Raw genomic sequence first — 16,672 nt, 5'->3', positions numbered from 1 at the left:
TGATGTCACTGCCAATACTGGTAAGTCAATATTTGAACATTTAAAAGTCAAACTCCAAACACCAAACAGAAGTAGAATAACACAAGTTATTTGTTCTAAAGAATAGCACGCACAAACTATCGTTACAAGCAAAAGTAACATACCGAATGATTGAATTAAGATTAATCAATAAGCTTGTCCGTTCAACTACAAACATTGTTCTCCACTGGGTTACACATAAAAGGAACTTGGCAACCATATACCCTTGGAAATCCAATCCAAAAAATAAGCTAAGATTCGGCTATCTTCTACAACCTAGCAGATTATGATCACATTAGAAGCATCCATTAATATTAGAAGTTCAATTTCAATTGAAGAAGCAAAGCCTTTTTCACATCAGAAAAGGGATTAACAAGAAATGGAGTGCTATGCATTTGGAGGCCAAAGCTTTGGGTCTTGTGTGGTATCCATGACAGCAGGAGGCAACCACTGCCACATTGCCATTCCAGGGAACCCTGCAAATGGGGCTGTTTTATCGGTTGAGGCCTGAATCTGTGGAACAAATGCAGCAGGGGCAGCAGCAGGATGGAATGCCATTGGATGTGGCAAGAAGCCTGCTGGAGGCACACTCAAGACCTTGATTTGTTGCTCTAATTTGTCCTTGTCAGCTTTCAGCCTCATCTTTTCTTCCCTCAGCTCATTCTTCTCCACCTAGACATCATAAAGGTGCATTAGAATACCAGTTACAAAAAGTAATACTTGGTCTACCGATTTATCTCACAGTAGAATTAGCTAAATAGCATGCCTAAGAAAAAACCAAGATAGTTTCATAATTCATTCAAAAAAACATTTGTAGTTGTTAATAAAGATAGTCCCTTTCTTAATATTGAAACATTTGTGTAATTTCATCGAGTCTGTAATCCTATAGATCCCAAAACAAATCTTAAGCCAACACTGTAAACATAATCTAAGCATACATAACCAAACAAAATTTCCCATGGTGATCTAAGCCATCCTGGTTCTCTGAGATCTATGTCCTTACACAATCACCGAAGAATCTTCATCGAGACAGTCTAGAAAGAAAAATAAATAATTACTCAATCCTATAACCTATGTGCAGATAAATAGTGAAAAACAATATCAAGACCATGTGACTATCCCTCCATCCATATCTCTTCTGAAACCCGATGGGTCTGTCTTTGATTCTCCTTTCACTATAGATAGAAAAAAGGAACAGTGGAACAGAAGGGCTCAACAGAGATGCATCATGAAATATCATATTCCAATTTGTAAGATGCTTGTTAGAAGCCATAGTAATTCGTAGGTAGGAAAAAGATAAAAAAAAAAAGAAACATGACTGTAAACCACACCTTCAGATCCTTAATTGCTTCATGAAGCTTTTCATTTGATTCCTTAAGTTCTTGTGCTTCTGCTCTTAACTGCATCAACACCCGAGTTGCATCACCTAAAATACTTGCTTTGTCAGCTCTTGGAGGTCTATTGGGATCAAGGACTGAACTCAATTCATGGAACCTAAAAAATCATTCAAAATCATTTGCAACACAAGATTAGGGTCTAGCAACGAACCAAAAAAACATGTAGCAAACAAATACTATGCTTGCATTTTTTTCTTTTAAAGTGAGATACCTCTCATTTAACCTATCCCGTCGTACTTTTTCACGACAGGCTTTAGACTTTGATGTATGTGGCTCATTTCTTGCCCTGAAAAAATCATAGAAATTTTTTTTGATGAACTCCCCAAAAATTTGAACATAAATTTAAAGAATAAACCAATAACAACCTTAGCAAGTGACACGAGAAATAGCAGTCTTAAGAATATTTCTGTTTTCTTACATCATTAGAAAGTGTCAAAGAGAGAGAGAGAGAGAGAGGTACTATTGTAGCCTCAACTATGTTATCTGAATACTACAAGGTTATAAGAATGGTTCTATCGAATTATAGAGCTTTGACAGCAACCTAGTATCTTATGCAGTGCAGATTGAAGTATTGCAACTTGATCTTGCAACGGGTATGTATAGAGTTAGAAACTTCACCTTCCATCACATATGGTTCTTAGTTAAAACCATCATCCAGTCTTCATGAAACAAAACCAAAATCACTTTTCGTAAACAAAATAATTTTACTCGAGTTCATTTATTGACCTGCACCCCTTTCACAACCACGAAGTAAGTAAAACTTCTTTGATGACAGTTGTAACTTAAATCTCCATTCAATGATGTTAGACCTCATTGCTCTCTTCTAACTTAATTTGATGAATGGAAATAATATGATTACATCCATCTCCTTATAGCAAATATAAATTGCAGTGTCACTAAAGAACACGGTGGCATATTGAACTGTAATTTATACAACGTCACTGTTACTCCTTATGGAAGAAGTCCACACTAAACCAGACATACTAAAGCGATCTGATAAAGAGAGAAATGCTCCTAAGTTGGGCTTTAACTTTTAGTAGGAAAAGTATCAGGTATAAGAGATGCTCAATAAGTACAAAATCCAAATGTATGAAAATAGAAAATTAAAACTTCAAATTAACACCATATTACTCCTCATAGACAATGTAAATCCATGTATAAAAAATAGGCGATTCTCCCAATAAATTATTCACCCCAATTTCAATTATAAGATTGCTGATCCCCACATGACACTTCTTATGTACAAACACAAAAACATAAGGAACTTGAGAGGATTGTCATATTTTCCCTTTCCCAAGATTAAGGTCTACAAAATATATATCTCTACCGGCTGGATGAAACAAATTCATCGTACAATATATCCAAATCCAGAATCCATAGACTCTGAAATTGTAAGTTTCACAGAATTATCAGGGAAAGAAGAGAAAATTTTACCTTTTTCCAGAGCTATTCTGCTCAAGACTGCGGAAATCCCTTTGTGTCTCTTCATTCCCCATTCTGTTGCAATTGTCAACCCAAAACGCGTTAGATTAGCACAAAAAGGATGTGAAACCCCACCAGAGCACCAAAACTGCCTCGCCCGAGGAATCTCGGAGCAGACACAAATAAACAGACGAATCACAACCAGTGACCATGTGAAATGGATGAGAGTTAAGATTTCGGGTACCCAGCAGTCGGAACCATGTCGCGGAAGCTACCAAGGGCGTACTGCAGCTCGCCATCGGAATCGCCACCGTCGATCCAAAAATCCTCAATCGGGTCCGTTCCCATAGAGGATAGAACCTTCTCCGCTTCCTCGGGAGCGATTTGGAGACCCTGATCCCGCTCCGCCACGGCTCGTCCGCGCGGCGAGGAACCAGAGGTAGAATTAGGATTTCCGGATCCCGCAGTGGCTATCGCAGGAGAATGAAACCGGGAATGAGGAGCTGAAGACGGGTTTTGCTTTCTGTGGGCTGGGTTTCGAGGGACGAGGTGGAATTACCGGTCTTTCTCCGAAACTTCCGTTATTTTTCTAAGGATCTGAACCGTCAAATGATTTCATCAACCGTGGAGTTCGTGATGGACGGTTGGGATGTCTGTGTGACCAACGAATTATTTCATATTAATGAACGGTTATAGCCAACGATGCCAAGCCCAAATTGCATATTCGTCCCCGCCATAATGTCAAATTATGTTCTTTATCAGGACAATATTTGAAATTGCTTATACGTCCTTGAAAGTGGCTTTTGTCTTAAAGCACCACATTGTTTAAGAAATAAAATAAAATTAATTATTTAAATTTAAATGGATATATATTAAGAAGATTTTTACTAAGTTAGAATGGACGAGATAATTATTAATAGTAATATAAGGAGAAATAGAAGGAGAATCAAAGAATTTTACTAAAACTTTAAATAAAAACTTATATATTATTAGTTTAATTAAATAAACTTTAATGTGTACATAGTTCAATAATAACAAAATATTCACATAAAGGATCCTAAATAATTATCTTGTAATTATATTTATATTTACTTTTATATATATATATATATATATATATATATATATATATATATATATCCATCCTTGAAAGGTGTTTGCAATTTTATATCTTAGCAGGGATGATAGTGCAAACTTTACACGCCGCAACCAAACTCGAACGTGAAGAATTACGCAGTGGTTAGATCTGCTACACGTGTCTGTGTAGAGATCTAAGCCGTCCGATCAACTTGGTTAGGTGAGTGGTTCCGGCAATTGCCACGTCTCTTTGATGAATTCACGGCACATTTATTGTGGTCAATATGTCCGCCTCGTGTGTTGTGTCGGTCACCCACAGATGATTGAATGAGTCCATGAGGATCTTCTACTATTCGAATCGAATCCGTTTCCCCTATCATCCAATCTAAACTGTCCAAAGACCCTGTCCTCGTATTTCGACCGTCCATCCCCACAGCTACATCCGACAGGAAGGTTGAGGCGCTAATAAATTGACGGTGGAGATATGAAGAGAGGACGAACGTAAGGTTGAGATCTAAGGAATGCGGCCCTCAGGAGTGGATCAGCAACAACGACGGATTCGATTTAGATCTGCGGATTCTCTGAGAACACCTACGTGTCAACAACAATCACTGCAAAAAGAGAGAAAAAAAATGTTTATTAGTACACATGTTAAGTACGTTTCAACAGTCAACATAATAAATAATAATAATAATAATAATAACAATAACAGAAACTTATGTTCACTAATCGGTAATATTACCGGGTAGTTAGTTATAGTATTCTGACTTTTTATACTTTAAAAAATTATATTAATATTTCTATAATTATAAAAGTAAAGTATCTAAGTCTATTTATTATAATAATATTAGATTTACTAATAAAAATATAAAAATAAAAGATAAAAAATAATTTTAACATTTAGTAGCGAACAACGTCGATGGTGACGGATGGCAGCACCGTTGGCATCGACGCTGACGTAGTTTCCTGACCGCCTCCAATGATGATAAGGTTCGCTTTTATCGTGATGCCACCTGCCTTCACGAGAAGTATATCGTCGGCCTCATCGTCACTCGCCTTGTGTTGTTTTATATCTGCATAGACGCTAACACAATTGTCACTTGGAAACTATATTGGCGTCCACACAGATGATTGATGGTGGTCATTTCCCATCCCCCCACTCATTTGCTATCCCATTTTCCTATGAGCAATGCGCCAAAATCTCCAAATCCCTCTCTCACCTCGCCATAACTAAGAACGTCTTTGCCCACCCCCTCGATCATAATTACAACTTGCATGTGGTGGAGAGGGTTGACAAAGACGTCCTTAGTTACGACTAGGTAGGGGAGGAGGATTTGGGGATTTCGAGGCATTACTCTTAGGAAAATGGGATGGTGAAAAAGCAGAGGGATGGAGAGTAGTCACAAATATCTATGTCGATATCGACATAATTTTCAAGCGATAATTGTGTTAACGTCGACGCAGATGTAGAGCGACATAAGACGAGTGATGATGAGGTCGACGGGTGGCATCGCGATGAGAGCAAATATTATTGTTGTCGGAGGTGGCCAAGCAACTAAGTCGATGCCAACGTCATCATCGTCCGTCACCAAATGTTTAAATTATTTTTTTTATTTTTTATTTTCATATTTTCATTGGTAGAACTGATGTTATTATGATAAATGAATATAAATATTTTACTTTCATAATTATATATGATTACTAATATAATTTTTAAAATATAAAAATGGACACGACGAATATAACTAATGCCACGCAGCAGAGTGATATTTAATTAACTGATATGATAAATAATTCGCACGAATTATAATGTTACATGGATGTCATATCACTAGTGTTTGAAACCGGCCTTACTCCTTGTCAGGAATCCTAATGGTCGACATTAATTACAGTCAATTATCTAAGCTGCTTGATCTTTTGCATGCTGTGTCTACAGAATCAAGTGTTTTGCAACTCAACTTCGATTTTGGAGTTACCCATTGTTGGCAAATCTCTGTTCGTGATGGCAATGGTAACAGACGATGAGATTAGTTCCTAATACGAACCATCGAAGAAGATGAGTTGAGGAGAAGCTTTGTTGCAGCTTATGAGCGTAACATTTTTGTTCCCTTAAGATTAAGCTCACAAATCTTATAAACTTCTATAAACTTAATTAGGTTTAACGGGTTAATTAAGATATGAATTAGATTATCTATGGTGCACGAGTCCGAGTGGAATCCGTGCGGGCTCACTATAAAAGGCCGAGTTGTGGCCACCCAAAACCACCGCTGCAGCCACAAGACCTCCGGCGACGCCATCAGCCTCAGCCGCCGCCAAGCAGTACCGCCACGACGATACTTCCTGTCGCGACTCTGTGCAGCCACCGCCCTCAACAAGGCCGCCGCACAGCGGCAGGGCCAGCGACCATCGCAGGCCTTCGCCCGCCGCTGCCCACAGCAGTGCCGCCGACCGCAGCAACTGCCCACGGAAGGGCCGACTCCGCCCATCGCTGTACCGCTGACTCAAGCAAGCTGCCGTCCACGCTAGCGCCGCCGACACGGCCGGGCAGTTCCCACTCAGCCCTTTCCTCGACCTCTATCCTTTCGACGGCCGCAGCCTCGATCACCTACGATGGAGGAGATCGGCCAGTACGAGACGTAGTTAATTCCCCGGTTCTCCGCCGACACAGAAAACTAGGAAAACCCCAATACGCAACTTCTCGAGGGAAGGAGCCATTTCCCTCTTGTTGATCTGGTTTATGGAGTCCTCGCAGAGCAACATCCGAGATGGATCGGCCGGCGGAAGCGGCGGCGAGGGCGGTGACGGTGGAGGAGGAGGAGGAGGAGACGTGGCATGGCTTTCTTCCATCTCCGAACCCGAACTTGTAAGCGCTGCAAACCCGACTCTTTCTGCACCTGCCCTTTCTGTTTCTCAAGTAGATTGGTGGCGTTATCCATGAGAGGTTGTTCTTTTGCTTGTTTCACTCCGTGAATCTGACCAGCAAATCTGCTTGGCCTCACGTCGGTGTCTTTTTTTGTATTATGTACTCTGGAATCATCTCGCATCTCTAGTCCTTGGCATATATATCCATATGTAAATTTGAATTTTCTGTCATTTTGTGCTTTCTTCGGCCTCAAATGTAAATTTGTTTTCATATCCATATGCAGGATTTTCTTATTAGCCTGAAAGAATTGATTGTCAGACGGGCAAAAACCATTGGCCATAAGTATCTTGCCGACAAATTTGATGTGAAAATGCTTAGAGCTCTGGGTAAGTTGGAGCCACATTGTTCCGTTTAATTTAAGCTTTTGAATTTAAGATTAACTGTATGATTTGCGATGATGTTTTTGGGTGTCTAAATGAGACAGATTGTTGAGAAAAAGTTGCACCTTTGAAAAATGCATTTAGAGGAGGAGACAAGGATCTTCTGGTGCTGTTGTGTGACGGAGAATTAAATTTATTTCCTTGTTCGTCATTCATAATTTCACCTTGTGAAGGTGAAATATTCACACATGTGATGATTTGCTAAATCATTTTGTCAACTTTGTTCTAGGAAGGTTTTATTCACATTTTTTGGTTGGTAAGTTTGATGAACTTTGCAAGATGTGAGATGGTTTCTAGGAGTCTTGAATCAGATACATAATGCCTGAATTTTGTCAATTGTTACTCAGAACCAAGTTGTTATTTATCTGAAATGCCATGATGGAACATTTGATTGTATAGATAATTTTTTTGCAAGTTTTCTTTCACGTGACATAATGTATTGAAGAGGTTCATATTTGGAAGGTACAACAATGGCTATGTAATTTTGACAAAATTCTTATGTGGTATATGCATTTTTACCGATGATCATTATTGTGAAAATTCTCACTCCACATGTACCAAAAATCTTAATTGGTCTTTTTTTGAAACCCCATCCCATATCTATGTGGTGCTTGTCTAAGATTGTGCTTTTGACATCGATAAAATGTTATTTTATTTGGTCGCATCAGAATTTTAGTTCTTATACTATTAATGACTTTGATCCCCAGTTACCAATTATCCTAGCATTTTGCGGTTGCTATTTTCTTCAAGACAATTGTCATTTTTTTTTATCTAAATGGAAGATAGGTCTTAGTTGATTTTGTTTTTTCTTGCAATATTTTGTCATACTCTGTGCAAATATGATAAAACTTATTTTTATTAGCAAGTTGCTTTAAACAACAATCTGAAAGCAAAATTGAAGGACTGTGAGGTGGTATATGTCTCTTAAGTGATGTGCTTTATGGAAAATTGACTTTCATTGACAACATGGAGTAATTACATGAGGATAGTATGCAGATTATATAGGAATTGCCTTCAATGGAGGGTTATCCTTTGTCTGTCTTAATCGTGAGAAAAATTATTACTCAGTGTTAACTCTATTTCAGGTATTGTGTTGTTGGAATATTTTAAAGAACATGCAGAAAGTGCCTGTGCTCCCAAATTGGCTGAGACGTTGGCATTGTTCAATGGATGTGGTTCTGGCACTCAGCCTAGTCATGCCAATATGGTTGTTAGTGAATCGATGCAAGCTTCAAGTTTTATGACCCCAAGGCGTAAGCGCATGTGGGAAGGGTAAGTTCTGAATTTTTTAAAGAAAATGTTATATGCATTTCTTTTGTGGGGGATAGACTGATGACGGCATCTGTTAGTCTAATTCACTTTCTTTCTTGAAGTAATCTGTAGTTATTTGTTGCTAGCATTCCTCTTTGTTTCATGCTCTCATTAACCTTTCTTGAGCATACATCCTAAAATTGCCATATTCAGTGTGATTATGTAATTCCTTCTTGAAATAGCCTAATCAAGTTGTACTCTTCAATCAAGAAAATTTTACAGAGTGCTATATTTTTCTCATGCTTGCTCATGTTCTATCTTTGTTCGAGTTTGCACCATAATTTATCAAAAAATTTGCTTTCCATGGATGATTTAAGTTTGAATATTCTTTTACAGCTTATGTGAAGAGAAACCTTCTAGTTGCAAGAAACTGAAAATGCCAAAGAAGTGACCTTTTGTACCAGATCATGTAGAAGTTACTCGGTGCATGCATCCATTGATCTTTCATGAAAGTCATTGGACGATGTTGGTTGATGGTTTGATCTCGTTATTGAACTATGTGATGATTGGAGGCACAAGCATTTTGTCCAAAATCTCACTGCTGGTTGGGATATCCTATGGAAGAAAAGGAATCATAAAACATTTGATTCTAAAATCACTGCAGCTGTGGCATTACCATGTTAGAACATTGTTTTTATGTTCAAATGGGTTTCTTATTAGGTTAGAATTGATTTGAGCTTAAGCTTGAGACAATTTGTATTTCTTTCTAACAAATGGGTTTGTCTCTTCATATTTTTCTTCAAAAAAGAAATATTAATGTGAAGCTTATTTTCATACACTTATCGGGGTTTTGGAACTTCGCCTCTCAAAATCTTATGACTCGTATCCCCTTTTGCTCCTATGCAACTTGTTTATCATCCTAAAATTTATGATTATGCACTTGTTGGTACTTGTGTTGCTAATTTACTTGTTTGTTTCTAGATTCATGTAAAACACTAATCATGCAGATGAAGTGCAACAAAGTTGCTACTTGCTAGGCATCAATAGTCACTAATTTTGATCTGGTTTGTCACTTGATTCTAAATGCATACTAATATATTTTTCGTATGCCAAGTTGTATACAAGTTATAGTTTACATAAAACATATTAATTTTTTATGTTATGGTTGAATTAAATCTAGAGCTATTTGTTCCAGTGATTTCAATAGGCGCTCGGGCGCTCGCCTAGGCGCTCGGGCGAGGCGAGGCGAGGCCCGAGCGCCTCGCTTCAATGAGGCGCCGCCTAGGCGCTCGCCCGAGCCCAGGCGTCGGGCGCTTCGGGCGAGCGCCCGAGTTAAACCAGGCGATCGAACCAGTGTTTTACGTCTGGTTCGGTCTCCGGTGCTTTAGTTGGTTCAATCGAACCAACTAAATCACCGATAGGCTCCCTCTCACGATTTCCCCGACTTCCCCAACCCTAACACTCGCGATTTTGCCGTCGAGATTTCTTCTCCGTTGTCGTTGCTCTATGCTGCCGCTGCCGCTGCCATTGTCGCTACTCGCCGTTGCCACAATCGTCGCTCATCGCTGTTGTTGTCGATCGCCGCTCGTAGCTCCCGCTCCCACTCCCACTCCCGCTATCGCTCATCGCTCCCGCTCCCGCTCCCACTACCGCTGTCGTTGCCTTAGCAGCCTCGGTCTTCTCACACTCTTCTCACTATACTATTAACAGTATATTAACAGTATACTGCTAACTGTATATTAATAATAGTATTTTTATTTATTAGATTAATAATATATTATTTTGATTTTAATACTATTAATTTTTATTTATTTAAAATTATTGTTAGATTTCAGAATAAATGGCAAGTGTACAGAGCAACTTAATAGATTTGATGTAAAATTTTATTGTTTTGATTTTTGATACTTTTTATTAATATGACATTGTGATTTTGTACTCGATTTTTTTAATTTAATAGCATATTTTTTATTTAAATAATTATATTATATATTTTTATATTTTAGCACCTCACTTCGCTCCGGCGAGCTCCTAGGCGAGCGCCTAGCGCCTCGGGCGTTTTTGGACCTTGGCGCCTTTTGACGCCTAGCACTTTTTAAATCACTAATTTGTTCCTCAACAAATTAAACCCAGAACTAGATTAAAGAAACAGAATGAAATTGAACCCAATGTTCAAGAACATCACTTCATAGATCTAATGCAGAACAGACATCCAAATCTTACAATTGTAATGCATTAGTAATCCATAAAAACAAGAAAACAAAAAAATCACTGTTGGCTCATCTTAACCATTTACCTTAGTTTCTACTTTTCTTTGCACTGTCAGTCACTCTATTGCACTGATTCTAGAATCCATTACTAAATGCTGCTTACTCCCTTGGAAATCTTGATCAAGAATCAAGATTCTTGAAACCTCTGGTAACAAACTCTGTTTACTAAAAGGAAGCCTTCATGTACAAATCTTAATCTTCTTATCAATGAGAGTACTTCAATATCATAAGCAAGAAAACATCAGAATCAAGTAGGAAGAGGAGTAGGAGCACCAAAACTTGGCTTTCCTCTTATTCCTCGATGTTCAGGAAGAGCATGGCTAGGGTTTCACTGGAGGAGGTAAGGGAAGAGGAGAAAACTAGGGAGGGAAAGAGATGGCCGAGGAGGAAGGATGAGGCTCCCCAGTCAGCAGCTAAGGTCACCGAGGGAGATGCCAGGTCAATGAGGAATACGATTCTCGCAAGGCCAATGTTGGTGGATGGATCCCAAAACGAGGAGCAGGATGAGCCATTGGTGAAGGTAAGCCCGGATTTCTTGAAGTGATTTTACTTTTTCCTACACCCTTAACCCAATCTTTGCTGCTTTCTTCTTTCCACCACTGTATCTTTTGCCAAAGTCTGCACTTTCAGCTGGATAGGTGGTTTATCTTGTGTACTCTGGTTATGGTTTTAGATTAATTTATAATCCTTTCTTCATTTGGTGGTGACTTACTTGTAGGACACCGACGAGGAGTTCAACGATGATCGTATGGGAAGAAGATAAGAAAGAAGCTGCAGCTGGATAACAAGACTAGGACGAAAAGAAAGACTGAGAAAAAGGCAGTAAATGCAAGTCTGGAGAATCAGGAAACCGATCATTCTTCTGGTACTAAGTCCTATTGCAAGTAGGCTTCAGATAATGAATATCATCCGCCGGTATTCAGCCTTATCCCATTTGGTTTGTCATGATTACAGCTTTCCTATCATCTTTGTGTTATTTGAAATCTTGATGCCAACATATGGCTGGCCCAATCTTTGGCCTTACAAATAGAGTTGTGTAAATGACCATAACACAATCCATCATAGTGATGGTGCTTCTTTTATGTATTAATTTTTTAGATTATAGGCAATGATGGCTCTTCATGCTTAGGCTCATCCCTACCTCACATATACTCTCCATAGTCAAGGCTGAATAAGCACATGAAACCATGAAACTTGGGTTGTTAATGTTTGGAACCCATTGTTGGACACCAATCTCCATGATTTGAACCAAAGACATATACTGACTAAATTAATGCATAATATGATGTTTTCAGAATTTTTGATATGCACTATGCACAGTGCAAAGTACTAGCAACAGGGATGTCATACACTTATGTAGACTACCAATATATAGTATACCTTATCTAGAATACCATATGCAAGTAGAGAAAGGTACATGCCCGATCCAACATTTGCAGAAAGAAATAGTGATGAAGTTATCAGGTTTAATTAAAACATGAATAAAGCTTAAGTTACAAAGTAAACATGGTAGAAAGTACTAGAGAGCTTAAAACTAATTTTGAAAATAATATGATAATTTAAGCAGCATTTAGGTAAACATAATGGAAAAGACTAGGAAGTATATCATTTACCTTTAATGGAAATTTTGCGACCTCAAGTTAACCTCCTAACCAACTTTCTCAACTTAGATGTCGATTGGCACTCAAATTTTGCTTGGTAGAATTCTCTCGATGATATTTAAAAGTAAATTGAAGATCATGTTGGACATTGTTTACTTTTTTGGTGTTTCTGGCATGTAATGTACTTACTAAATTGAAGGGCATCCTTATTGCCCTTGGTTTTGCCATAGGGTGTCCTCACAGTGAGGCCATCAGATTCTAATAGAATGACTTGGAGTGTGATGGCAATTAAAGACAGAGAGGGAGGTTATATGTTTTCAGAGAATAGGAGAAAAAGGATAAGAAGGGTGTGTGTGTGAATGCAATTCGTCTTCATTTTGTTATCATGGTATTGATGTATGACCCTGATATTCTAAGCTTTCAAATCATATGCCAGAAGACCACTTGGGAAGCGTTCATGCAGCAAAGTAATTATACTGTGATAACATGCAATACCACACGGTTGCCCTCTTCCAGATGGACCTTAGTAGAACAGAATACCTAATTGACAACAATGGGCCACCATCTTCTTAACTAATAAAGACTAACCATATTAGTTATGATAACATCAGAGACAAAATTGATGATGCACTTTTTGCAATGCTGTATTTTCTTTCGCTCGACTAGTTATTAGTTTGTTGGTTTCTGGAGCTGAGTGTGGATTGGGTTTTTACTAACAAGTCCACATGGTTTAGGATGAAAAGATTGTTATTAACTTGTACTTTGGAACATATGGCATTATGTCAATCCATATACTGTTAACTAAAGATTTAAGTTGAATCAGAGAGGTGACAAGAGTGATAGAGTGGCATATTTTGAATTTGTTCTTAAATGAATATAAAGTTCATGATTTTCTCTCATTTAATTAAATCATTTTTTGAATCGTTTCTGTTTCCTTCAAGTTTGCAAGTTGGCAACATGAAAATATATTAGCTAAGTTTCTTTCTAACTGTTCATCCCAAATTAGCACCCATCAGCATTTGTTTGATAAAGCAACATACTCATATTCATCTTTTACTTCTTTTATGATGTGTATGGATAACATTTGTTTTCTGTTATAGGTTGAGCTTTATGAAGAATATGAACCAAAGATGCTGCCACCATTTCTTGGCAGCAGTCAGCACTATAGAGTATAGACTAGCCAAGGTTCAGACTTCTATTCCTGTGCTGGTTTGTAAATCATTGTGGTAAACTGGAAGCCCGACTAGCATCATCTTTCAGGCATATGAGATCTGTGTGGAAAAAGATCTTGTTAGAGAGCAAGTATTCTTACTTGGAAGGATGGGAGATGTGAAACAAGCTCTTGCAGTCATCATCAGCAAGTCGGAGGATATGGGAGGGGCGCGGGTGATGTTGCTTGTGTTTCGATCCATTTTACGCTCAGAACCTTTCTGTCGGTGTCTTCTTCTTTTGCTGTGCATACCATATCTCCTGCCTTATTGGTGCCTCGGATTCCATGAACAACACAAGTAATGCATCCGATAGCGATGATGACAGTGAGAACGACGATACCCAGTCGAGCCGGTCTCGAATGCATTCTGTGTTAGTGTACTATGGCTGGTAGATGAGTGTATTAGGCGAAGAGTGTTTTCTTTGCATCGAACTTACTCTTTTGCAAGCGAACGTGTGTAATTTTTATCGTACTTCATCTTCAATCATACTAATTTAACTTGTGTTCCACGGTTGTTTCACCTCATTATTCCTTGTGCTTTGGCTCTTTCAACTTGGCCATCAGAGTTCCTGTATATATTTTGGTCAAACCGCCCTTGTTGCAACATTCATCCATTGTATCTTGAGATCAGCTGCGACTCTCCATCACAGCTATCACATTTTGAGATAAATCTTGTCAGGATCCTAACTGTTGGAATATTAACTCACTGACTTGATGAGTTAGATTCACTCACTGACCAAAAAGTTTGCTTCTGGATTGCATTTTTGAAGATGAAAAATGGAATCCAGAAACAAACCCAATATGTCACCTGCGAGGCTCAGCCTAACAGTGATTTTATTGTGTTGTGATGTGGTTGCAATTGGATCCCACACTTCTCATATAGGCAGCTATCTCACCGTCTCCATCCATCCATAGCGAGCTCGGCATTGGTGTCGTTGGTCACAATCCAATCCAATCCAATGATATATTGACCTATTAACCACTAGTCCAAAAATGTTTACTGAGCTTATTGTATTTGGGAACGATGAGAGCTCCAAAGAGAGAGAGAGAGAGGTATTTAGGGCATCTAGAACTATTATGAGTGCTCAACTCTGAAGAGCCTCCTGGGAGGCAAGCTTCTAAGGGGTGAAGTGGCTGCTCCTTGTTTCCTCAATCAGTGATAAGACCCTAAAATCTTATCGTAAAAAGATAAAAGAAGAGAAAGGGATGATCAATTTTTTTCTTTTCTGAACGAGATGGGGCAGCGAAGAGGTCGAGCGGTGGTCGAAGGTCGTTGGCCGGGGAGAAGCAGCAACGGTGGTCGAGCGGCCGGAGAAACAACGGTGGCAGTGGAGAAAGAGTTGCCTTGTAGTTGTGGTCGGGAAGAAGGGAAGCAAGGCTGAGGCGAGCTCCGCCAAGGATCGTTGCTCTGATACCAATTAATAAGATCCTAAAGTCTTATCGTCGCTCTGATACCAAATGATAAGATTTTAAGGTCTTATCATTTGGTATCATAGCAACGATAAGACTTTAGGGTCTTATCAAATAGTTACTTATAGCTTTAGAGTGCTGTTTTCAACTCAATACTAACAATTACATCACTTTATAATGCAAAACATCCACCAAAATTATATTTCTATTGATGGAAAGTTTTTGTAATGCAGATGCAGCTTCTTGCAGTTAAGTTGCATATAACTAAGACTCACTGGTTATGCAACCTGTGACATATTGTTTCTAAGACTAATTAGATATTATCTTCTGTAATTGATTATCTGTAACATCTCATTCCTATATTTCAAAAGTTATATTATGATGTTTATACTTACGAAAGTGAAATATTAAGTTCATTATACATGGTTAAAAATGAGATATTTTGTTGGAGCACGAACTTAAATGTTTTATTTTCATAAATATAAATATCTCAATGTAACTTTTGAAAATATAAAAATCAAGATGCTAAAGATAGCTAATTACAGAGGATAATATGTAATTAGTCTTTGTTTTTAACATACTCCTATAGAATTTACATGTGTAGAAAAGAAAATTCTAGTATGAAAATATTTTCATGATTCAAACCCAAGTGTAGGTCACAAAGAAACAATTTTATCGTATTATAAAATTTACATGTGCAACACAATGACAAACATCTCAATAAGAAAATTCCCATTTCAAGAAATCCTTTTTATTTTTTTTATAATTTTTATGGGTGCTTCATGGACAGGGAAGCAAAGTAAATCCTGAGCACCAAGGAAAAAAAATCGAATACAAATTCAGCTATTCCCTTTAGGATCAGGGCAAGGAATTTTACCCCATTTCTTCCGCACATCCTCCGGGTCCTTGTGAAATGCTTCTCGTAGTACACACACCTGAGATTTGTGCTCGCCATACCCGCCCTAATAGCCCAAGGAAAGTAATGCCGGAAGAAGAGGGCCCTTTGCTTTTCGGTAAACCTTGCTGAACCTCCAACAACTGACAGTGCATACATAGGAAGAAACATTTGCTCAAATTCGATCACATCAGGGTGCCAAGAGCTGAAGCAAGAGCAACTGCTGCTTGTTGCCATACCCTCAGAGGAATCTGTGCTCCTTCCATGGTTTTGTATTATACTCAGACCTAATTGAAGAATGACAAAGTTGTCGCAAGCCAGACTTTATAAGCTACAATATTAGGTCACTAATATAGCCCGAGGATGAATTAACTAAACACCATAACAACTATAGACAACACTAGCAAAGTCCATGGTGATTATGTATATATAGCAAGAACAGAAATTGAAGAACACAGCTTACTGAAAACTACAATCATTGTCTAATTCAATGGGACATTGAAAAAGGATGCTGAAGAAGTTTCTCTAATAAATGGTTCAGCTGTGTTTGAATCTTCCAAGAAGCTATTTCTCAACTGATTCAGGTTGCCTATGTCCTGATGGCTATTGCTTAATCTGTATAATCCTTCCTGTTGCTGTTTATTGCTTTAGTCATCATTACAGAAGTGGGTGTCACAATTGTCCTGACTATTATCATTCTTCTTTTATTAAGTCAATTTTGTTTCACATCATAGGAGCTAACCATTGCCTTAGGCCATCTTTAGGTTCAAACCTATAGGCAAAAATTTCTAATCCTTGAAAAGCTCACTTCTCTTACCATT

The 16,672-nt window shown here is 38.3% G+C and overlaps 2 protein-coding genes across 2 annotated transcripts; one reads left to right on the top strand and one right to left on the bottom strand.

Moving 5' to 3' along the window:
* Positions 1-135: 135 nt before the first annotated feature.
* On the bottom strand, positions 136-3,351 carry LOC103980671 (transcription factor ILR3). Its single transcript, XM_009397129.3, has 5 exons — positions 3,082-3,351; positions 2,850-2,912; positions 1,627-1,701; positions 1,350-1,512; positions 136-690 (listed from the first exon to the last, which is right to left on the bottom strand). The coding sequence occupies exons 1-5, from the start codon at positions 3,183-3,185 to the stop codon at positions 406-408; spliced, it is 690 nt and encodes a 229-aa protein (XP_009395404.1). The 5' UTR covers positions 3,186-3,351; the 3' UTR covers positions 136-405.
* A 2,801-nt stretch (positions 3,352-6,152) lies between these two features.
* LOC135609570 (uncharacterized) lies at positions 6,153-9,306 on the top strand. The gene is made up of 4 exons (XM_065102959.1): positions 6,153-6,777; positions 7,061-7,163; positions 8,303-8,489; positions 8,865-9,306. Exons 1-4 carry the CDS (start codon positions 6,652-6,654, stop codon positions 8,917-8,919), a joined length of 471 nt encoding a protein of 156 aa, XP_064959031.1. The 5' UTR covers positions 6,153-6,651; the 3' UTR covers positions 8,920-9,306.
* The last annotated feature ends 7,366 nt before the right edge of the window (positions 9,307-16,672 follow it).

The sequence above is a fragment of the Musa acuminata genome, chromosome BXJ2-4, assembly GCF_036884655.1.
Source record: "Musa acuminata AAA Group cultivar baxijiao chromosome BXJ2-4, Cavendish_Baxijiao_AAA, whole genome shotgun sequence".
In the NCBI taxonomy this organism is placed as follows: domain Eukaryota; kingdom Viridiplantae; phylum Streptophyta; class Magnoliopsida; order Zingiberales; family Musaceae; genus Musa; species Musa acuminata.
Note: the sequence above shows the minus strand (reverse complement) of the source record. Positions and strands in the feature narration are given on the sequence as shown.